The sequence below is a fragment of the Ursus maritimus genome, unplaced genomic scaffold (genome assembly GCF_017311325.1).
Source record: "Ursus maritimus isolate PB19 unplaced genomic scaffold, ASM1731132v1 scaffold_9, whole genome shotgun sequence".
Taxonomy (NCBI): domain Eukaryota; kingdom Metazoa; phylum Chordata; class Mammalia; order Carnivora; family Ursidae; genus Ursus; species Ursus maritimus.
Genome location: NW_024427107.1, coordinates 47,869,091 through 47,894,893, shown reverse-complemented (window position 1 = coordinate 47,894,893; position 25,803 = coordinate 47,869,091). Strand labels below are relative to the sequence as shown.

The following is a 25,803-nucleotide window of genomic DNA, read 5'->3' as shown; positions in this document are numbered from 1 at the left end:
TGATAATAGTAAAGAGAGGAAGTAAGAACAGGAACTATGCCTTCTGATTTCCAGTTTTCATCCCTTCCACCAAACAAATTAGCCATAATATTTCTTACTTTTTAATTTCTCCCAATGTCCTAGGAAGTGCTAAATAAACAAATACTAAAACTTTATGTAAAAGAAAAAATTTAACTGTTTCCTAAATTTTAACGACTAATTTTCAACTATGAAAATTATGAAGCATCCAACTTTTAAGTAATTTCAAGTGTATAAAATGTCAACTAAATGTTGTATGACAAATTTATTTTAGTTTTTATTTAATTTTATTTTCTTAACAAAAGTTTAGTTTTTAAATGGTTATTTCACCCACCCTCCTCTAGATCCCACCTTAGATTCCTTAACACAGCGGTTCACTACCCTCCTCCAACCCAAGGCCTCCTTGTAAAACAAATATTCTGTAACACCCCCTTTACTACTTTGAAAATGAATCCAGAGGTAAAATATCCTAGCTGTATATATTTATAATTTTTAATACATATATATTCCTAACTGTATAATAAAGGGGAAATCAGTAATTTATATAAAAAAATAGAACATATTTAAATAAGTAAGTGCTCAGCCACAATGTCATAATAAAGGAGTTAGGGTCTTGCACCTGCATGAAGGTAGCCAATCGGCCACCAGGTAGCTGGTTTCCACCTTTTGTCCTCCGTTCAATAAATATGTCAGAACAGGATAGTCAAATGGACAGCTATGTTGCTTCTACGAACCTTTACATGTTCGCTAAGTGGTATGCCTCTTGGTGGTAGAGCCACAGAGGACAACTGCCACTGAGCTACTGAAGGCCACTGGTCTTCCCTCCCTAAGATCTTCTTAGATGTCCTACTGCCTCACAAGTGGCCTGTACTAGAAGTATTGGCATCACTTGGAAGCTTGTGAAAATACAGATTATCAAGTCCTACCTCAGAACTACAGGATTCATACCTACACTTTAATAAGATCACCACATTATATACATGTAAATTAAAGGCTGAGAAACCACAGGGCATTCCTGAGGGACATAACAAAGGGTAAGCAAGCTACACAACATTTTTTTTAAATGGTGATTTCAAAACTTATTCTGAAATAAAAAACATATTTGAAAACTTCTAATAATATTTTGCATCTAAATTGATAATAAACATTTGCCATTTTTATGAATAAATTAATTAAGTAAATACTCATTAACTCAAAGCCAAGATCTAGGCCCAACTGATATTCATTCACTCAATAAATACTAAGGGTCCATGTGTAAAGCAATGTGTTAAAACCTGCAAGGGAAGAAAAGAGTCATAAAACAGTCAAAGCTACTACAGTTAAAGATTAAACTAAACTCTTTAAAAGAGGAAAATGTAGCATACTTTTGCATCTGTCAAACACAATTCCAAGATCTAAAGAGATTTAAGTTAATTGAACCAAAACTTCTCTTTTTGAGGCCACCAGTTTCTGAATGATACTAAGGAAACGAATTACTAATAATGCTTTAAACTGAAGTCATATTCCTTATCAGTAGCTCCACTTCACTGTTCAACTCGAATTGCTAGAAGATCCATCCTGGTAAGGAAGGAGAGTGATGTGGAGAGAAAAAAAGAAAGAGAGAGAGACAGGGCACCCAGAAAAAAAAAGGAAGGAAAGAGGGAGGGAGAGCCTGGGAGAGGGACAGGGAGAAAACAGAACAAAACAGGCCTAAAATATGGAAAGAGCCCAGATGTCCATCCACAGATGAATGGATAAAGAAGATGTGGTGTATCTACAAGAAAACACGCTTAACCAAAATGATTTAAACAGTTAACAAAAGAAAATGGGCAAAGAAAGCAGACATAGCAACAGAACAAGAGAACTAACTACTCTCTAGGGTAGGAATTGGCCAACATTTTCTGTAAAGGGTCAGAGAGTAAATATTTTAGGCTATGAGAGCCATATAGTCCTTTATAACTACTCAACCCTGGAGCTGGAGCTGAAAATAGCCAGAGACAATAAGTAAACGAATAGTATGGCTGGCGGTGGTCCAGGAAATGTTTATTTACAAAACACAGGTGGCTAGCCAGACTCGGCCTGGGGGCATAGTTTGCTGACCCCATGCTCTTGGGGAAAGAATTCCGTGGGTTCACAGAGGCACACACAGCAAACTGCTACAGAACCTGCAATTTTAAAATAATAAAACAAATGCTCTTTTTTTGCTTATGATAAGGGGAACTGCATTATTCCTGAAGAGAAAGTATTTTTCAAATAAAAGCTTTTACAAATTATAACCGATTCCATTTTCTAGGCATAACTACTAAATCTAATGTTAAACTCTAACTTCCCTGACCAGAGTAATTCTTATACACAAAAGGAGCTACTGGTTTGACTTACATGAGATTTGTAAAGGAAGGATACACGTAGAGGATACTTTGCGTCATTAAGATACACATTTACTAGGAATGGCAGTCAAAGTCACCAGGCAAAAGAGAAGAAGGGGGAAAAAAGAACTACTATCTCTTGCTTCCGCACAATGGATCAGACTCTATTGTTCATCTAGGCTAATACTCTGTCAACAGAAGAAGAGCTGAGACATAATATTGAAAAAGGTATATTTGTTCTCATCATCGCCTTCTTCAAAGATTAGAGAGATGATTCTAGCTTCCTTACAAAGATGAATTAATCATTCATAAACTTGTTGGATTTAATTTTAACATCCACAACTTCCTGATGAAATGCATTCCAAAACTTCATAATCTACTATGTGATCCAGGGTTTTAGTATTTCCTTTTATTCTTCCTAAACCTATCTTTCTAAATTCCAAAGGAAACTATCCCATGCGTCTATCTAGTTTTTGCAGAATGTATCTATGTTCCCATTATCCATTTTACTTAGTCATTCACTCATTCATTCATTTGCAAACCCTACCTCCACTGGTTATCATCTATTTTTTCATCCAAATTCATATACCATGACCATTGTAGTCACCATTTTATAGGCTTAATTGATTTCTACAGTCCTTGTGTGGCAGACACTGCCACTGTCCCAACTCACACTGCCTCATCATTTACCAGGCCCTACACAGCACTGTCTTCTTACCATATTTGTAATAGCCTGCCTGAGTGCTTTCTCTGGCCGTTAAGAACATGCTTGGCCAGTGAGTTCCAAAGAGTTAACACCCTCCAGGAACAACCAACAACAAAGGAGAGATCAGGATAAATACCCCAATCTCCTTGCCCATTAAGTAGGATAACTCTGAGGCCATTCTGCCCTGTGTCCCAGAAGTCTCAGTAAAATTGAGATATGTTGGCCAAAAGAGGTAACCTGCTATTGAATGTGCCTAGTATCGTGTTTTTTCTCTTAACTGGATCACTGCTCACTCCCCTACAGGTGGTGCGTGGGACTGCCTTCCAAATAAACTACTTTGCTTAAGGTGGACCTCGATAGAAGACGGTCCTCTGAACTTAAAATTCTTGGGTTCCTGAGATTTTACACTGAGACATGCTCATGGTATGTCAGTCACGAAACCACCATTGTTTTGCCCAAAGATACGATTACATTGTTTTATTTTTGTTAGTTTTCAAAAGAACTGGTGAAGTCATCATTTTCTTATTCTCAAGGCATAGTCTCAAGACACCCCGATGTCAGGGTGACACTTGAGGCACTATATAAAGTGACTTCCAATTATCTTACCTGTGATAAATGAATGCTCACAACCCACCATCCTAATAGTATAATTTTAGATTTGTTTTTCCACAAATGCATGACTTTGTACTTATTCACACAGAAATTTATTGGCCACTTCTGGACAACAGAAATAGTATAAACCAGTTTTTTTAGTTTTCAATTCAAATAGGAATATAGGAAAATAATCTTCCCATGAAAATGTTTCATTCTCCCCTTCCAATGGTAGGAAATATAGGACCATAAATACTATTTGTAAAAGTCTAACATTCTGAACATGAAGAAGCCCACAGATTTGATCCCAAATAGTAATAACAGAGTTGGCCCATGAATACAGCAAACTCGTGAAATCCTTTCGTCTGAATCTACCTGCTTGGAAAACTACCTCATCCTTCAGCCCAAGGTGGAACTTTTAGAGACATCAGTAACTTTCCTCTTCTCTTACTTTCCACTTCTGGCTACGTCCTTCAATGCAACCTCTCTAAAATGTCTTAAAACCATCTCTTCTTCATTCCCAGTGCTCTTATCCCAGTCTGTCTTTCCTATGCCTTCTATCTAAATCCTCTCTTTTATTCCATTTCTTTATTCTGGAAAATCAGAATAAACCTAAGATTGTTCAAACTTCTAATACCTCGAGTCCTGAACATCACCTCCAGCATTTATATAAAACACATGGACATTTACATTACATTTAGACAGCTCGTTGCCTAAACATTTCATGTATTTTTATTTCTGTTTGGAATGAAGATTAAAAATAATGTTTACCTAAAGATTAAACAAAATGTTTACCTGTCTGAAGCTATGTCACTGGCAATTTGGTGCGTCACTCCTGACCCATTTTTAATAGAATCCTGTCTTGTGAGCCCATGAGATCGACTTTTCTCCACTGCAGGTACAGATAAGTCACCTGAGGGTCCTTGGAACTGGGCCTGCTCATGCACTTTTGCTTTCTTCTCCTGAGGTGCCTCCTCATTCCGCAGTCCTCGCACAACCTTCTGATCGGGTTGCTGTGACGTATTCGATCCACTATTATAAAACCATGCTCCTGATTTAGTGAGGATTTCTTGTTGTTTTCGGCACAAATTACATACCCACATAACCTGCACACGAACACACAGGGAAGAAAAATTAGTGTTTCCAAAAGTTAAACAGAAATCAAAAGAGAAGACAGTTCAAACCAACAACAAAAATCATATGGTTATCCTTTCTGAAGTTAAAATGTAATCCCGATTAACTGCTACCATTAATTATATCACATATCTTTTTTAATATTGTCAGCATAATTATAATGAAACAGGCAATGTTACCGACAGCAGAAATACCAAACTAGAGTGCCAAATTACTAGCTGTTTATATGTATTCTTTAATTACTTTTTATTTAAATTAGGAGCATGGTGGAATATAGGGAAAATGGATTTTGAGGCTAGACAGACTTGGGTTTACACACCAACTCCAAGATTAGAAACTTTGCAATCAAACTAGCTGCTGAATCTTCATATCTATAAAACAGATTCCTTAGTGATAAAATAGGGAAGTAGGGATGATAATACTTTGTTTCCTATATTGTTTTGAGAATTAAAGATTGGAAATAATTTATATAAAATATCTAGCACCATGCTTGTTAGATGTTAGACTTCTAGGAGATTACCTACTAATATTAAGTAAATCTTCTATCACCAATTTATTATATTATAAGCTTCTTGAAGAGGTACTTATTTCTTTTAAGTAGCTCTTAACGGCTAAAATAAAGCTAGGAACATTGTTGACCCTCAATATAAACCTTTTAGTTGCTCATAATTTATAAAAGATACTTGTTTTTTTTTTCTTTTTGTGGTAAAAAAAATATACCACTTTAACCATTTTTAAGTGCACAGTTCAATAGTGCTAAGTATATTCACAGAGCGGTGAAACATATCTTCAAAACTTGTTCATCTTGCAAAATTCAAAATCTATACTCATTAAGCAGCAAACCCCCTTTCTCCCTCCCTACCCCATGGTAACCACCATTCTACACTTGATTTTTTAATAGGTATGTTTTTCAGACTCTGGAAATCTAAAAATATCTTAACTACTATCTTTGTGACCAGAAAACCTTCACCTTCTTCTAAGAAATATTTTTCAATTAATTAGAAAAAATAAAATTATATATTCATGAAATAAAAGGTGAGTTCATATTTCAAGTGTTTTCTGACGTGTATGTTAAATACTGAAACTTACACAGCTCTCAAGATTCCCAAACACTTCCTCATAGTTTAAATAAGTTAAAATAATAATAATAGATAGATAATCACAGTAAAAGGAAGATTCGTTATGCTGTTTTCAACTGATGCAAAGATTTTTTTGTAAAATGACCTTTAAAATTTTTGCTTAATTGGCCTCATTCTCGTTCATAGTTTTTGTATAATCCACATCGTACAACATTGTACTTATTGCACTTAATCATTTTATATTATTTTGTTATCTCTTTGGACTGTATATACATTTCTTCCCCCTCCCCCAACTAAATTCAAAGCACAATGGGGACAGGGTTTACATCGTCTATTTGCATAAGGAGACGCTACCAATCACAGGAGAGTAAGACCTTCTAAATGTTTACTAACTTGAATTCTTTTGAAATCCTTCTTGGGGAAAGATGATAAGATACTGTATATTATTACACTAAGATTTATGTTTCACTGATTTCTGAAAGAATTAGTCATTAATAATGTCAATAATGTCAAACAATGCCTATTTTGTTTTTATAAGTAAATAAGAAAGCATCTTTGCTATGAAAATACCAAAATCTCACCAAAATGTTTAAAAAATATCTCATGGTACAAATTTCTTTTGAACACTCATGAAATATATCTCACTCTCAACAATGAAGTTTCAACCAAAATCTTCAGCCTTTTGATGCCATCTTGTGACAAATGTTGGTACTGCAGGTCTCTCAAGTGTGGAAGGTAAACTAAATCTAGCACCACAAAAAAATGTTAGTTTGAATTTCAACTTTTCTGTCTTATTTTAAACAGATTACTATTCATATTACAGTGATAACATAAGCTATATGATTTCATGATATAAATCCATCTAGAGTAAGTCAGAGTACTGAAGAATAACATCCTTTGTGCCTGGTAACCGACAATAAAACGGAAGTGAGTTTGTGAGACAACAAGTATCCAATCACAGTCATCTGCAGACACGACCTATTGCTGCTTCATTATTTGTCACAAGGTAAGCAAGTTACTTAAGCTCTTCTGAGCAGAGATTCTCAAAGACTATCCCTGGGACAATGGGAACTTGTGAGAAGTGCAAATTCTCAGGCCCCATTCCAGACCTGCTGAATCAGAAATTCTGGCGGGACCCAGAAATCTGTGATTTCTTTGGCCAAATCCTACAGGTGATTCTGATGCCTGATAAAGTTAGAGAACCACTGGTTGAAGCAGAGACGCCCAACTTGATATGAAGAACGGGTTACGTGTGTGCTCCTCATTGAGTACGGAAGGCCAGGCGTAGCCTCACCAATTAACCTCAGTGTGAACTACTCACCGTACAAATGGTAACAGTAACATTTCTGTGGAGCCCAAAGTGAGAACAAGACTTGAAAGAACGAAGGGCTTCATTTTCCTCATCTGTTAACACCCAAAGGATACTAATACGAGATAAAGGAGTATAAGGCTTGAAGGATGCTGTTCGATTCCTATTAAAGGCTCTCTGTATTAATTCTCTCCCCATAGTCTCTGGGACACCCACATTGGCTGCTACTTTTCTGACTAGACACTATATTCCTCCTACTTAGTATCCTCGCATCCTAACACCCAATTCACTCTCCTTTTCTTCTTTTACTATCTCCTCCCATTCGTGGATTAATAGTTTGTTAATCTTTAAAGCTCAGTAAACAAATCCACTCACTCGAAGTAGTACAGAGACTGACCCTTTCACTCAAAGTCCTTCACACACAGAGTAGCTTAACTTCTAAACTGAGGATACAGAACTCCGTCTCACAAACACATACACATGTGTACGTAGGAGATGACTTTTAACTGGTTATGAAATTATTAATGTCTATGAGAGGTAAGTTATGTGTCTATGAAACAAAATTAAACTGATCTGGGAACAAAATCACAGGACTTTTGTTAATGAAACCCTTTAACCAATTAAGTTAATCAGCAAGTGTATCATATGATGAATGCTGTTAAAAATATCTTAGTAATATAGATGCCGGTAAATAGCCACAATCGATTAGGGTCTATTAGTTTTGCTGATCTTCATAAATACTGAAAACACCAAAGCCTTCAGAATACAAAGATATATAGGATTCAAAATTATAAGGTATTATTACCTTCAATTCTAAATATGCCAAATTTTGCAAAGTAATGCAGCAATATTAAGAGATGGAATACTCTCTAACGACTCAAATGTGCTTTTTATTATCATTTATTCTGTTTTACAAACATCCTTGGTGGGTTTGAAAGGGAGAGAGAGGCACCTGGGTGGCTCAGTGGTTAAGTGTCTGCCTTCAGCTCAGAACGTGATCCCGGCATTCTGGGATCGAGCCCCCCATCGGGCTCCTCGCTGGAAGCCTGCTTCTTCCTCTCCCACTCCCCCTGCTTGTGTTCCCTCTCTCGCTGGCTGTCTCTATCTCTGTCAAATGAATAAATAAGATCTTTTAAAAATAAAAAAAAAAGAAAGGGAGAGAAAAAACTAAGGAAAATGGAAATATTTCTTGAAAATTATATAAATAATAAATGCACTAGCTTAAGCTGAACAGCCAAAGAAAAACAAAATTATGTCAACTGCATACAATAATTTACAAGACTTTAAAGCTCTGCAAAACTGTAATTTTCATCTAAGTAGGGATAATAAATGACAGTAATTCAGGGAAGAGAAGGATTATTGGTTAGACCATAGACCAAGCTCATAAGATCCAGCTAACTCTGTACAGATAAAAGAATTTACTAGACTCCACTTCTAATCATTGCCAGCCTGCTTATAAATGTGTGTATTAGTAAGAGAATCTAAATTGATCAGCTTAATCTGTCGTATGACTAGAAAATTGAAAGATCCTGGCTATTAAATTTATTTCCTTTTTCCCCTAGGATGCTGCATTTCTCCATATCTCCCTTGTACTTAGGGATGGCCATGGCCATATGACTATGCCCTGGCTATTTGATTATAAGTGCAATGACGTGTGCCATTCCCATGACCATTAAAAAACTCTCACATATGGGGCACCCGGTGGCTCAGTCACTTAAGTGTCTGCCTTCAGCTCGGGTCATGATCCATGCTCCCGCTCAGCGAGGAGCCTGCTTCTCCCTCTCCTTCTGCCTGCTGCTCCCCCTACCTGTGCCCTCTCTCTCTCTCTCTGTCAATTATATAAATAAAATCTTATATACATACACACACACACACACACACACACACACACAAACACACACACACACACCTCATATACTACCATCATGCTCTCCATTCAAGACCTAGGGGATAAAGGAGCCACAAAAAGGCCAAAGAACCTGAATGAGCACTTGGAAGAGAGCCCTCTGCTGATCGGCCATATCAACGTAAGTAAGAAACAAACTTAATAATATTGAACTACAGACACTTTTTGAGTTTATCCTTCACAGCTGATAGCATTCCCTTAACTAACTGAGAATTCTTTTAAACTACATGTTGTTGAGTGTGTATCACCATCACAATCTTGGTACGTGAGGAACAATGCCTTCCTAAACTCGCAGAGGAAAGTGCTTCCGGGCAGTTCCGGAGCCAGCTTTCACCTAGGACTCCTAAGACCCAGTTGTGCACATTTCTTCCCAACTCCACTTTCAACAAAGTAATGCGGCTTAGCTTGACATCAGCCCTGGAGGCGTATTTAGATGACAGAAATTGGAAAATGCCACAAATCAGGGCTTTTTCTTACAGGAAACCAGTTGTTAACCCAACCGGTAGCATTAAAAGATTAATACTGCGTTCAGTATTGGTAAGTAAACTTGGATGAAGCTGCAATTTATCATAAAAATTAATTCAGACCATAAAATTCCAATTTATTTGTAGATGGGCAAATAGCTATTAACACTAATTCATTAATTATTTACTCATTCATACAATATTCACTAAATGCCTAGTATATGCCAGGCACTATGCTAAGGGCTGGGAAATACAGTTCAACAGACATAGACTTTACTGGAGAATTTAAAGTATCGTGGGAGAGACAATAAGCAAAACAAATAATCACACAAATACTGTTTCTATTACAATTATGATAAATTCTACAAAATGAGAGCATGCACACCATAGATCTCTTGATGGCTTTTTCTCCCCTGGCCCAGGCTGTGTTTGAAAAAAACAACAAGGATTCAGAAAAGATCTGCAAGAGACCTGGAAATCAATCCACAGAGGCTCAATCAAGGCATTACCCCGAAGTGTTCCCATCACCAGAGCCATGGTATCTCTGTGTCTCAAAAGGCAGAATTCAGTGGAATTTGTGACTACTAACCGCCAAGCCCCGCCCCCCACACCGTCACGGTAGATTTGCGAAGTTGAGGTACTGGCCCATATTCTAGAGGGCTCAAGTTTTCAAATATGTCCCTTAAGCAATTAAGAGATCACTGTAATCTCTAAATAACAGGCTTCCAGATTACAAAACAAAAATCAGAGATTTTGCTTCATCTCATACCCCAAGACAAACAGCAAGACTTTCCCCAATTCCCATGAACTGCAAGCATGGCCTTCTCTAGCTGCAGCCGCATTTGCAGACTGAGCAAGAAAATTCTATGGTGTCTTTCGTAAGTCTCTCAGCAGACAGCAGGACAGAAGAAGCTTTAACCAGAACATCTCCAAATCGTAGTTGTTGCCAACTCTTCTCTGTTACCAATTGTTGTAGCTTTGAAAAAACACAGCTCATTTCTTTATTTTTGATCTGATTTTCCTCAGCAGCATACTAGCCAAATTAAACAACAACAACACGTAATTTTACTCTGTTAAATAGCTCCTTTAGATAAATTCTCTATTTCTGATACTTCGACCCCTTTCCGTGCCGTTTTCCAAGAACGCGTCTAGGTGTTCTATGGGGCTCCTGCTGCTGAAATCTGCAGCTCATCTAATTCAGAGTCTGGCTCTTCTCAGTTTTGACAGGACTGGGCTCCACTATCGACTCGATCTTACCTCTGCTCCCAAGGCACTGCTGACACCTCCTAGAACCCGAGTAATCCTCTATTCAGCCATGGCTCAAGCTATCTGTTCGGAAGGCTCTTCTGCAAAGTCAGCTCATCCTTCCTCTCTCGTCCCTCAGGATAGGGGGGTGTCATGACAGGGACATGCAGCTACCTTCACGTCCTCCGTGCCACACTGGAACTAAGGATAGTTCTGGAAAGCTCATGCTGGCCCTTTCCTGGCCATGATGCACTGCCGAATTCACTCGGAAGCAGGCATGCCCCCCGTGGGTGCTACAGCATCCTGAAAGGTGATCTCTTCCAAGAACCTCAAATATTAAGAAGGGTAAAAGCTGCTCCTTCAATTTAACCAATAGGCATCCCTCCTCCTGGGTCAAAGCCTAGAAAGCAGCGATTAGACCATACCTCTGGTCATCTACTGGCCTCACCTCTGTCTTCTTTCTCCTTCCCTACAATGCAGAAGGATAGAAGGGGCCAGCTTTTCCTTGACTTCCCTTTTCTGTATACCTAATGCTGTCCCCAGCTACCTTTAGGCTTGAAGTAATGAGCTTCAGGCTTCCCATTTTGTAGCTTCTCTTAACCCACCCATTGCCTTAAATGGCAAAAAAGAAAAAAGAAGCTGGCTTACTGATCAAAGAATCCAAACTGAGAGGCACTTCAAATATAACATACCTATCATACCGCGATTTGAGCATTGTCAGCTATGTTCAGAGTCTCATAATTGCCTAAGTACAAAGTATGGACCAGATCTATACGCAGACAGAGAAGTCTCCTCTGCTCTGGGCAGGATTTGGGAGCTAGGAGGCTGGTGGAGAGAGAAAAGGAACCTAGTCCAGGCAAGGTGGTCCCCAGGGAATGTGACAATAGCCTATACTACCCAGAGCTGATGTTACTTAAAGAAAAGTTGTTAAAAGCGCCAAGTTTTACAGCAAAATTAACTGAAGTCAGTAATCTACAAAAAAGATAGCACAAAACATCAAGGGTAGGAGGGCCTGAGGCAAACTTCAGAAACTAGAGAAAAGAGCCAGTTTGAGAGAGTCAAAGGGAATAATCCATGTAATTATTGGGGGACGGGGGGGAACCACTATGTCCTATGGTTGAGCTTTAACGCCCTCTACATAGCATGTTAGTGGTGAGCTAGTTCCTTTGGGAAAAAACAAAACAAAACAGAGCAGTATCATAATTAGAGACTCATTCACTTTGAGTGTTCTCCAAAAAGTTATCAAATGAAGCTGAAACTGGTTTCAACCAATTCAATTACAGAGCCAAGCCAGTTAGATCATATGAGTTTTCAGTTGTTCAGCTGCATGACCTTACAGTAAGTAACCAATTAAGTTAGAAAACAGACAATCAGATAATTGAGTAGCAATTTCAACAACGTTATATTACCCATCGTATGATGGGGCCATCTCACATTTTCATAATTTGAGATGCCAAATATTAATTAAAAGATAGGAAATGGGGGCGCCTGGGTGGCTCAGTCGTTAAGCGTCTGCCTTCAGCTCAGGGCGTGATCCCGGCATTCTGGGATCGAGCCCCACATCAGGCTCCTCCGCCAGGAGCCTGCTTCTTCCTCTCCCACTTCCCCTGCTTGTGTTCCCTCTCTCACTGGCTGTCTCTCTCTGTCAAATAAATAAAATAAAATCTTAAAAAAAAAAAGAAGAAAGAAAAAAAGACAGGAAATGACAATGGAAATGAAAGATAAGAAAATTAAGTTGAAAATACAATGATTTATTATATTACCATGCAGTCGATATTACTTAAATTTCAAATATCTGCCCTGTTTATCCAAACAAAACACCCAATTGAGGAAGAAAAAAAAAACACAATTTAACTCACACTTTAAAGCCTCAGAGAAATGAAAGAATTAAAAATTACAGTGAGCTCTACTACCCCGCCTAAACTTAAACCTTTACTCCTCTTTTCACTTTACCTAAACTCTATTTTTATCTCTACATATTAAAGTAATTTGTTTTATGCCATGAGATAAATCTTAATTTTTAACATCTTTCTGCTAAGACAGACATAACTGTTGTAGAAAGATTTTTGTTTCTGCCCCCAGAATTTTAGCTTATAAATTTACATAGCAATAAATTAAATTAAGATAAAACAGAAGAGAGATGAAACTCCTAGAAAAAGAGTCCAGATTTGTGGTTACTAGTGACAGACTGGATGGAGGAAGGTGGTCAAAAGGTACAAACGTGGGGGCACCTGGGTAGCTCAGCTGGTTAAGCATCTCCCTTTGGCTCAGGTCATGATCTCAGGGTCCTGGGATCGAGCCCCACATCGGACTCTCTGCTCAGCAGGGATCCTGTTTCTCCCTCTCATTCTCCCTTTGTGCTCTCTCTCTCTCTCAAATACCTTTGTTTAAAAAACAAAAAAGGTACAAACTTCCAGTTATAAGAGAAGTACTAGGGATGTCATGTACGACATGAGGACTACAGTAAACATCACTATTTGGCACATAGGAAAGTTGTTAAAAGAGTATATCCTAAGAGTTCTCAACACAAGGAGAAGTTTTTTCTTTTCTTTTTACTGTATCTATACGAGATAATGGAAGTTAACTAAAAATTTAAAAATTTTAAAAAGATAAATTCTATTGTATTAAAATGTTTACTTTCGAATAGTAAAATAATAAGATAAAATAAAAAAAGAAACACCAGCTGGAAGAGGTTTTATTGCAATGGATACAGCTAACAAAGGGTATGCATTCAGAATATATGGAGAGTTTCCATATTCAATAAGAGAGAGAAAAACATCACAATAGAATAATAGGTCAAGGAATGAATATGCAATTCCACAGAGAAATCAAATTCAACAATAAAGAAATACAAAGGTGTTAGGGGGCTCCTGGGTAGCTCAGTCACTTGAGCGTCTCATTCTTGATTTCGGTTCAGCTCGTCATCTCAGGGTTGTGAGAACCAAGCTGAGCGTGGAGCCTGCTTGGGATTCTCTCTCTTCCTCTCCTTCTGCCCCTCCCCCCTAAAAAATCAATAAATAAAAATAAAAAATAATAAAAAGGTGCTTAACCTCATTAGTCAGAAAATGCAACTATTTCACTTCCATCAGTTTGGCAACATTTAGAAGTCTGACGATACCAAACACTGGAGAGGAACCAATACTCACAAACATTCCTCCCAGGGCTGTAAATCACTTTGACCACTTTGGGAAGCCATTCTGCAGTATCAGATGAAACTGAAAATAGTTCTCCGTGTGCTCTACAACCCAGAAATCTTACTTCTACCCCCGAGAAATTCCCAAGCACGCACACGAAGACATGAACAGGTGCATACACAGAGCACTGCTTCTATTAGAAGAAATTTAGATAACCTACATCAACATGACAGGGGATCAAGTGTAGCAAATTCATACAGAAGAATTCTATTCAGCAGTCAAAATGAATGAATTGGGTTTTAATGAATCTAAATGTTGAGATAACTCGAAATATAGAGTTAAATAAAACAAGTTTCAGAGAAGTACAGTGTGATCCATGAAACAGCATTAAAAACCTTGCAAAATAATACTATAATATTATATATATTTAGTATATATATATATATTTAGTATATATATAGTATATTTATATATATAATACTATAATATTATATATATATACTATATGTATGTATATATATATATATAAAGTTAAACCATAAAACCATAAAAATAAAAACATGTGTGGAGTCATAAGTAATCAAGATAATTGCTCTAGCTCTAATATATATATGTATAGATATATAAAACTATATAAAAATATATATAAACTATATAAAATAAACTATAAAAAACTATAAAATAAACTATATAAACTATATCAAATAAACTATAAAAAACTATATAAAAATAAAATATATATATATAAAACAAATATGGCAAATATGACAAAACACTAAGATTTGTATAAGGTTGGTATTATCCTCTAAACTTCTTGACATTTTTAAAATGTTTCAAAATAAAAAAGAAGGAAAAGAAACAAACAGCAGGAGGAGTTGGGAATGTGTAAGAAGGAATGCCAGACTAGAAACCAATTAAGATTAATTGGATAGTGAAAATACTTACTGATACTTACAATCACACTGAAAGTAAAGATGTATTTAACATAAATATATTAGTTAACTGAGAATCAATTACTGAATTTTCATACAGATGTTTTTTAAAAATACAATATAGCTTACTTTCAGGGGTTTTTATATGGAGGGGTGTGAGTAAAGGAGTCAATTATATCAAAGGTAACCAATTAACTGTACATATTTTGTAGTGTTGTTGTATTTTTCTTTTCATCAAAGCAACTGATTTATTTTATTAACTAGTCTAAATTGAATGTTACCAGAAAACTAAGGAAGCGGTTGCCAAAGCAGTCATTAAAAAGATTTTAATTGTATATTGATTATTATCAGAATAAGGTAATTGTTGCCCTCATAATAAATATTTATTTGACTTTCAAATCTCATTTTAATTCACAATTGCATTTTAAGTTTAAATTAGTCTAAGTAATTTTTTAGGACAACTCTTAACAACAGTAGGTATGTCCAGCAAGATTAAGGCAAGTGAATGCTTCTGCAATTATTAAGTTTTCCCACTAGTCTGTGCTACAGCACTTTGTTCAAACTGAACCCAGTGGCTTCTTTGTATATTAGTACTATGGTGTTAACCCACCTTTTCCCCAAAACTAAATTAAATTTCAGTTAAAAATACAGTAATTTTAACAAAATTAAAAAGTGAGTTTTATATTCACTGTCACCTCAATCTGGACTGTTTTTCCCCCTACATATCTGCAATGCCAATAACTCCCTCGTCTCTTTCTTTTTTTCTTTTCATTATTATGTTCAATTAGCCAACATATAGTACATCCTCTTCTCTTTCAAGTTGTTGCTCAACTGTCATGCTTACAGCCGCCCAAATTATATTTCCAACACCACCCAAAAGTATCTAGATTTTCTTTTTTTTCCAGTACATTTACACTTATCTTTAATACCTATGTTGGTGTGCATCTCCTAATTAGAATATGTCTCCTGTAAAGTACAAGATACATTTGTCTATTTTAGTTTACTGCCCTATCCCACGTGCCTAGAAAACACCAAGACAAGTTCAAGGGATGAGTGGATTAATATATTAACAATAAGTACATAACAGTTACAGATTCCTTTCTTTAAAATCTGTTTGCTTGGCAAATTTCTACAATCCAAATATATGGCCTTTCATGAAATTGTCTAGAAGAAAAATAACATAACATTTAAGAACTTCCCAGATTCCAAATGTTTATCACTCTTGACCGTGGTGATGGATTCACGAGTGTATGCATTTGCTCAAACCCATCAAATTGTTTACATTAAAGATGTGCACTTTTTTGTATAACAATTACATCTGATAAAGCTGTTAAAATAAATTAAAAACAAAACTGTGGAAACCGCCTTCTATACTGAGTCAGATTAAGTTGAGAGCAGCAAAATGATAGACTATACCAGAGCTTATCAAACTGCAATGTGTATTTGAATCACCAAGGGATCTTGTCAACATGCAGATTCTGAGCCCAGGGTCTGAGGGCAGAGATGCAGGGATTCTGTGTCTTGAACCATCTCGCAGGCGGTGCTGCTTCTGCACGGCTGCAGACCACACTCTGCATAGCAAGGCTCTGGTTTGTAAACTCTGGTATGTAACCAAACTCTGGTCCTAGTAAGAACGCCACCGCCACAGCCACCATTCCATCATGCCACTGCCACAGCCACCATTCCATCATGCCACTGCCACAGCCCCTATTCCATCATGCCACCGCCAGAGCTACTAACAACAATACTAACAACAGTAAGTAGCGTTTGTTGAGTTTTCCCTATGTTCCAGGCGCTCTTCTAATTCTTGTGTATTTATTATCCCATTTAATGTCTGCTAATTCCACTAGTTACTGAAGATTGAGGAGGTCAAGTCACATAACGTCTTCTAGCTGATAAGCAATGTAGTCAGAACTCAGACCCCAGTCTCTAATGAGCAAGGGATACTAGATTCTTTACATTAAGTCTATTTTAAATCTCATGTAGCCAATAATTTTGATATCGAGCGTCAAATCTCTTTGACCCCCACCTGAATCTAGGCATAGCTGTTGGGGACAGTGGTGGCAGCAACCCAACCCAAATCCACTTCACACCCACTGGGATGGATGTAACTTTTTTTTTTAAAGAAAAATAGCAAGTATTGGTGAGGATGTGGGATACTGTAACCCTTGTACATTGACAGCAAAGAACATAAAATGGAGCAGTCACTGTGGAAAACAGTCTGGCAGTTCTTCAAAAACTTACACAGAATTATCTCATGACCTAGCAATTCCAGTACTAGGTAATACCCAAGATGATTGAAAATATATGTTCACAGAGCAACTCATAAATGTACGTTCCTAAAAGCATTATTCATAATGGCCAAAAAGTATAGACAATCCAATGTCCTTCACTTGTTGAGCAAATAAACATGTGGTATATCCATACAATGAAATATTATTCAGCCATAAAGAGAAAGGAAGTACTAATTCTTGCTACAACACAGATGAAACTTTATAGCATTATGCCAAGTGAAAGAAGCCAGACACAAAAGGCAACACATTATATAAATCCATTTATATTGAATTTCCAAAATAGGTAAATCCATTGAGAAGGAAAGTAGATTGGAGGTTGTCTGGGTGTGAAGGGAGATAGGAGTGACTGCTAATTAGGTTATAGGGTTTCTTTTCAGGGTGATGGAAATGTTCTGGAATTTGATATTGATGATAGTTGCACAACACTGTGAATACACTAAAAACCACTAACTTGTATACTTTAAAATAGTGGATTGGATGTTATGTGAATTATATTTCAATTTAGTAATTTTTTAAAATACCTCTTCTATAAAAAATCCCAGGCCCACATGGTTTTTATCTTTTTTAGGTTTCTCCACAATCAGATCCTGACCCAAAGATGTGAGAGCAAAGTTGTTTGTTTATTTGAAAGATGATCCCAGAAAGTACAGTAAAAGAGAGGGAAAGTGAAAAAGAGAAAAGCTAATAAACAGTCAAAGAGTAGGTTATTTCTGAAGGCAAATGAAGCTTGGTCTTGATAGAACCCTCAGACTCATCACACTAAGAGCAAGGAAGTAGGGTATTTATCTATTAGCTCATTGGCACTTCTGTCCCTCTCCCTCAGGTTAAGTCTACCTCATTGGCCATAAAACGCCCTTAAGCAAAGAGATGCAGGAAGCTACTGGTATGTTCAAGAACCATTTGCAGGTGTCATCTGGGCTGGGCTGACGTCTATGAGTAGGGTACCTATAATAATTGCTATAATTATATGGGTGAATTCTACCAAACTTTTAAGGGACTGTTATTAATTCATATCCTATATAAATTATTCCATAAATTAAATTTTAAAAAAGAAGAAAAGTCATATATCTTATTTTACAAACCCAATTTTGACATAAGCATAGGCCAATTCTATTCTTGTATATCTAAAGAGAGCTAAAACATAAGCTAAAACTTAAATAACAAAATCCAATAGAAAACATGTCCTATCGCAACAGACCACCATTTAACCCCAGGGATGTAAGGACGGTGCAACATCAGAAAATTTAGTCATACAATGTAATATAACAGACTAAAGAAGAAAAATCATATCATTATCTCAATCAATGAAGAAAAGCATATGATAAAATTCCACACCATTTTATGATTTAAAGTAACCTTAGAAAACTAGGAATACAAGTATATTTCTTTAACTTGGTAAGAAAAGTAGGAATAAAAGGACCTTTTGTTACATCAGTAAATATTACTTTTCAAAAGCCCTCAGCAAAAATTAAACTTCATGGAAAAACTGTAGCTCTATCTGACCAGATAAAACTGTGCTTTCTCAAATATTTCCTTAGAGTATAAAGAACTATATATTTGCAAGGTCAAGTAAACAGAAGAGTCTGAAATGCGCCTGGGTGGCTCAGTTGATTAAGTGTCAGCCTTCGGCTTAGGTCATGTCCTGGGGTCCTGGGATCGAGCCCACATTGGGCTCCCTGCTCGGTGGGGAGTCTGCTTCTCCCTCTGCTCCTTCCCCTGCTCGTGCTCTCTATCATTCTCTCATTCGCACCCTCCCCTTCTCTCAAATAAATAAAATCTTTAAAAAAAGAAAGAAAAGAATCTGGTATATCAACAAAACTGTAAGACAAATAATCCAGAAATACAGATGCTGATTATTCATTGAAGATAGAAATGAGACTTTAGTTCAGTTATATTGTTAATGATTTTGACAGTTACATAAATTATAAATAAATAAAATGTCAGGGGTTTTCATGTCAATAATCTAGAGTTACCAATTTTTAGAGAATATTTTCAAGTCAGACACTAGTATCACATGTGGATGTAACAGAAACTACAGATGAACAAATTCACCTGGCAGTCTTATTCTGCAGGTAATCGTGATTTTCTTAACTTAGTTTCTCAATACAGCTGTAAAGTATTCATTCATAACTGGCAGATGGCTTGAAAACTTCCTGATATATACACATGATACATAAAATACACTTGTAGATTATTGATATAAGTGGAGCTGTGTCAACAAGCAATACCAATACTTGCTTGTTAAATGTGCGGAGTTTTCTTATGTGCTCAGTGAACATCAGGGACGCTACAGTTACATTCCAATAACTAAGCATGGCACTGGCTGAACAAAGTTTGAAAAATTAAGCAAGAACCTAACTGTGATTGCAGTAATACTGAAAAATATCAGGGTGCCTGGGTGGCTTAGTCAGCTGAGCCTCCAACTCCTGGTCACAGTTCAGGTCTTAATCTCAGGATAGCGAGTTCAAGCCCCATGTTGGGCTCCATGCTGGGTGTGGAGCCTACTTAAAAATATATATGTTAAAAAAAGTACTGAAATACCATTTGAAGGTAAGAAGCGGTCAAGATTATCACTTTTAACTGGCATTGTTCTTTTTTTTTTAAAGATTTTATGTATGTATTTATTTATTTGAGAGAGAGAGAGAGAGAGCACGAGTGGGGCGAGGGGTAGAGGGAGAGGGAGTAGCAGGATCCTTGCTGAGCAGGGAGCCTGACTCAGGGCTCGATTCCAGGAGCCTGGGATCATGACCTGAGCCAAAGGCAGACGCTTAACCAAATGAGCCACCCAGGCACCCTTAAATGGCACTATTCTTTATAAAAATATCTTAATTGCTAATGAAGCAGATCATACTTCATAAAGCCTGTTCATTGTACGCTATCCAATAATAAAATAATGCCATTTAATACTTTGCAATTTGTTAAAAGTTAAGAAGGGGGATATGAGAATATACAAGAAAATGCTCTTGGATATATAGTTCCCAGTTATATATCCAACCTGTGAAAGACTACACTGCTCCAGAGACCCTGAAAGACTCTGCTCTTAAGACTTTATCATCCAACAACAGTGTGAACCCATCTCTCTTGCAGCATCATTGATTTGCAAAACATTCAAACCCTAAAGAAAGCCATTAATGTTACATGAAGAAAACCGAGGATATTAGCAACTTACAAGCAGTAATCAAGACTGGCTTCAGAAAACTTTTACAAATTAATATTGCTCACTGGCAAAGACAGGAAACCCTTCATGAGAAAAAAGGTTATTCTTCTGCTCCAAAAAAGATGTTAACTGATGACCTAAGTATAATTTTATTAAAACTTTCATAGGTACCACTATATTTAGTAGAGTTCATCAAATTGCAAGAAGCAATGTTTAGCAGATTGTGGAGGTAGAAAATACTGCTTACAGACTGAGTAATCTATAGATGCTTCCAATCATTCCCAGTTATACTGAAAACAACATAACTGATAAAATCATGGCACACAGAGACTTTACAGGAATCAACTGGTGAAGAGATTTCAAAACTATGAATACCTATATTTGGGTTGTTCTGGACTTAGTTGGCAATGTATTTAAGGATCTTTAATTCATGTAGGAAAGCCATAATCATATACAATCACTACATAAAAAAGATTAAAAAAAAAGAAAAATGCTCTTGCCCACTGATCATTCACAGTCTATAGGCATTAACTAAGCACCCAGGAATAATGTCCAGCCAGGGTATGAAAGTATAGAGGAATAGCCATTGTCTATTGTTCTTAGTCAGCTATATATATTCTGATTGGTTGGCATCCAGGGTCTCCTGATTGTTAAATAATCTGAATATTAACCATGTAAGTATTTCCTATCTCTTAGTAATTGTGTTCAATATTTACGATAAAGAAATTAATAAAATACAATCTCTGTCTTCAAGAAACTAACAAGCAAAACATATAAGTAAACAAATAAATTACAGTACAATCTGGACAGTAATAAAAACATAGAGAAGATACTCAGCAAGTACTGATCAAAGCTATTAGGGTTTATGACGGAAGAAATAGCTAAGCTGGATTTGGAAGAATCTGTATAAATGCACAAAATAGAGAAGAGGACTCTAGACAGAGGAAACAATGAATAAAAAGGCACAGAAGCATTAAAGAGAACTGGGTCTCCTTAATAAAAGATGTAATTCCAAAGGTGATGAATTTTAAATTACGAAACAAAAGCAGACGGAGGTGAAGTAGAGAATTTGGTAAAATCCCAATGATGGGAAGATGGTGGAGTAGGAGCACAGGGATCTGTTTCCCCATCTAGACAACAATTGCACTGACAGAATCTGTCTAATATGCCTATTTGAAACTTTAGAGTTTATTGATAAGATTACAATGTCCAGGAGAAAATCTGGTAGTAAATTGCAGTTACTTTCAGTCAGTTTCAGTTTTCAGCACAATGGCAGCTACCCACCCTCCATCCCTTCCCCTCTGGCTAGCATCACACATGTGTTCCTAGAGCAGCCTCACACCATTTGCAGAGGCCAGGGTGAGCAAAAAGGGAAATGCAGATCAAAACTACAATGCAATATCACCTCATACCTGTCACGATGGCTAAAATCAACAACACAAGAAACAAGTGTTGTCAAGGACGTGAAGAAAAAGGAACATTCATGCACTGCTGGTGGGCATGCAAGCTGGTACAGCCACTCTGGAAAACAGTATGTAGATTCCTCAAAAAATTAAAAATAGAACTGCCCTATGATCCAGCAATTTCATTACTAGGTATTTACCTAAAGAATACAGAAACACTAATTCAAAGATATACATGCACTCCTATGTTTATAGCAGCATTATTTACAATAGCCAAATTATGGAAGCAGCCCAAGTGTCCATCAACAGATGAATGGCCAAAGAATATGTGGTGTGTACATACAATGGAATATTATTCAGCCATAAAAAAGAATGAAATCTTGCCATCTGAAAGGACGTGGATGGAGCTAGAGAGTATTACGCTAAGTGAAATAAATCAGAGACATTATCAAGACAAATATCATATGATTTCACTCATATGTAGAATTTAAGAAACAAATGAGCAAATGGGGGAAAAAAAGAGGGAGACAAACCAAGAAACAGACCATTAACTACAGACAACAAACTGATGGTTCCCAGAGGGGAGGTGGGTGGGAGGATAGGTTAGACAGGTGATGGGGATCAAGGAGTACACTTGTGATGAGCATCAGATGATGTATGGAAATGATGAATCACTATGTCATACATCTGAAACTAATACAACACTGTATGTTAACTAAATGGAATTAAAATAAACACCTTAAAAAAAGGATTCTATCCTCCAAATATTACACACCTGTACTCTGATCATGGATTACCATGTCTGGTCCAAGAGGTCTATATAAAGAGCAGGGCAGCCATTATTGCTACACCTACCACTACCGTTGCAAACACCTGCCACTCTGGGTGAAGTTACCTCCAGGGGATTTAAAGAGCTGGTGCCCTTTCTCCCTTCCTTTCCCTTCATTTTCCTCTTTTTCCCCTCTTAGGAGCCAGATATGGAACACTATAACATTCAAAAGCAAGTGCAAATTCAGGAAAAATTAGAAAATGACTATACATTCCCAGAGAAAGGTGTTAGCGAAAGACCTGAGAAGACTTTAAGTTTATACCTCAGGCTGATCTTTGTCACAGAGACAGCCAATAACAATCAAAAAATAAAAACAATAACCAAAAAAGCAACAAACCCTGAGGAAAAGGGAAACTCTGATTTCCAGAGATACTACATTATTAGATCCAAATGTCCAATTTCCAACAACCACAACACAATCATGAGGCATAAAGAAAAACAGGAAATATGGTCCATTCAAAGGGAAAAAAAAACAGAAACTGTCCCTAAAAAGACCTGATGGAGGATCTAATAGACAAAGGCTTTAAAGCAACAATCTTAAAGATTCTCAAAGAAATAAGGAAGATGTGAAGAAGGTCAAGAAAATGATGTGTGAACAAACTGGAATTATCAGTAAAGGAAAAAAAAAAAAAAGACCTACATAGAAACCAAAGAGAAATCCTGGAGCTGAAAAGTACAATAGTTGATATGAAAAATTCACTAGAAGGAGAAGTCAAAGGGAGATTTGAGCAGGGAGAGGAACAAATCAACAAATGTGAAGCTAGGGCAATGGAAATATTGCGCCTGAGGAACAGAAATCAAAAAGAATGAAGAAAAGTGAACAGTCCCTAAGGGGCCTTCAGACACCATCAAGGTGACAAACATATGTATTCTGGATGTCCCAGAAGGAGAAAGAAATCAGCAAGGAGAATATCTGAAGAAATAATGGCTGAAAACTTCCCAAATTTGATGAAAGACATGAATGTAAACATCCAAGAAAATCAACAAACTCCAATAAGATGAACTCAAGGAGACCCACAACAAGACACGTTATAACCAAACCTTCTAAAGCCACAGATAAAGAATCTTGAGAGGAGCAGCAGATAAGTGGCTTGTCACATACACAGGATCCTCAATAAGATTACTAAGAGATTTCTCATCAGAAACTTTGGAAACCAGAAGGCAGTGGACAGGTATATTCGATGTGCTGAAGGAAAACTGTCAAACAAGAATCCTATATCCAGCAAAACTATCATTCAAAAGTGAGAGAGAAATCAATCATTCCCAGATAAACAGAAGAAGGGGGAGTTTGTTACCCCCTTCAAGACATGCTAATGGGAGTCCTGCAGGGTAAAATGAACACTGGACTGTAACTCAAAGTCAAATGAAGAAATAAAGATCTCAATAAAAGTAACCGATGAGAAATTATAAAAGCTAATATCGTTGTAACAATTTGTAACTCCACTTTTTATTTTCTACATGACGTGAGACATTAATATATATTTTGTTAATTATTAGTCTAAAAGCTAACATTATTGTAACTTCAGTTTGTAATTCCAAATGTTGTTTTCTACATAATTTAAGAGACTACTGCATTTAAAAGAATTATTAGTTTATACATTTGGGCACACAAAATATAAACAGGTAATTTTGTGACATCAAAACTGAAAAGGAGAAGGATGGAGCTGTAATGAGCAGAGGTTTTGTAGTCATTGAAGTGAAGCTGGTAAGAATTCAAAATTAGGAGTTTTATAACTTTAGAATGCTAAATGTAATCCCCGTGGTAACCACAAAGAAAAGTTTTCACAGGAAAGGGTATGAAAAAGTAAACTTTTCACTACAAAAAAATCTACTAAATACAAAAGACAGTAATGCAGGAAATGAAGGATAAAGAAGCTATAAGGCATATGGAAAACAAACTCCAAAATTAAAGAGTCCTTCTTAATCGAGAATTATTTTTTAAGCGGGTAAAACTCTTCAAAGACAGCTATTTGAAGAATGGATAAAATTACATGATCCAAGTATATGCTCCATCAGACTCGTTTTAGATCCAAAGTCATAAATAGATTGAAAGTGAAAGGATGGAAAAAGATATTCCATGCAAATAGTCACCAAAAGAGAGCCAGGACAGCAATACGAATATCACACAAAATAGACTTTAAATCAAAAAAAGTTACAAGAGACAAAGAAGGACATTGTATATTAATGAAATCTTCAATAGCAAGAAGATATAATAATTATAGACGATTACCTATCTAATAACAGACCAGCAAAATATATGAAGCAGAAACTGACAGAACTGAAGATAGAAATAGACAGCTCTATCCTTGTGGTTAGAGACTCCAATACCACACTTTTGATAATGGATGGAACAAACAGACAGAACATGAGTAAGGCAATCAAAGACTTGAACAACAATAAACCAAGTAGAGCTAACAGACATAAACACAATGCCCCACCCAACAACAACTGCAGACATATTCTTCTCAACTTCACATGGAATATTTTCTAGGACAGACCATATTTTAGGTCACAAATTAAGTCTCAGGGGCGCCTGGGTAGCGCAGTGGTTAAGTGTCTGCCTTCCGCTCAGCGCATGATCCCAGCATTCTGGGATCGAGCCCCACATCAGGCTCCTCCGCTGGGAGGCTGCTTCTTCCTCTCCCACTCCCCCTGCTTGTGTTCCCTCTCTCGCTGGCTGTCTCTATCTCTGTCAAATAAATAAATAAAATCTTAAAAAAAATAAAATAAAATAAAATAAAACAAAGTAAGTCTCAATAAATTGAAAAAGATAGATATTATACAAAGTAAGGATTCCAACCATAAAGGGATGAAGCTAAAAATCAATAATGAAGAAAAACTGGAAAATTCACATATTTGTGGAAATTAAACAATACTCTCTTAAACAACCGATGGATCAGAGAAGAAATCACAAGGGAAGTTAGAGAACATATGGAGGCAAATGAAAAGTGGAAACTAAATATATATTTCTTATTACAAATCACAGTATCACAACCTCACTACTCATTTGGGAAATGCAAATCAAAACTACTCTGAGATACCACCTCACACCCATTAGGGTAGCTACTATCAAAAAAAACACAAAAAAACAAACAGAAAGTAGCAAGTACCGATAAGGATGTAGAGAAACTGGAACACTTGTGCACTGTTGGGAGGAATGTAAACTAGCATAGTCCCTGTGGAAAACAGAATGGCAATTCCTCAAAAAATTAAAAATAGAATTATCATATGATCCAGCAATTCGTCTTCTAGGAATA

General features: G+C 36.6%; 1 protein-coding gene across 18 annotated transcripts in view; it reads right to left on the bottom strand.

Moving 5' to 3' along the window:
• RIMS2 (regulating synaptic membrane exocytosis 2) overlaps window positions 1-25,803 on the bottom strand; it is a 561,128-nt gene that overhangs the window by 396,351 nt on the left and 138,974 nt on the right. For all 18 annotated transcript variants that reach the window (XM_040625672.1, XM_040625662.1, XM_040625669.1 and 15 more), the window contains one exon: window positions 4,456-4,766. In XM_040625672.1, the coding sequence (XP_040481606.1) occupies window positions 4,456-4,766 (311 nt within the window). The remainder of the gene's footprint in view (window positions 1-4,455; window positions 4,767-25,803) is intronic.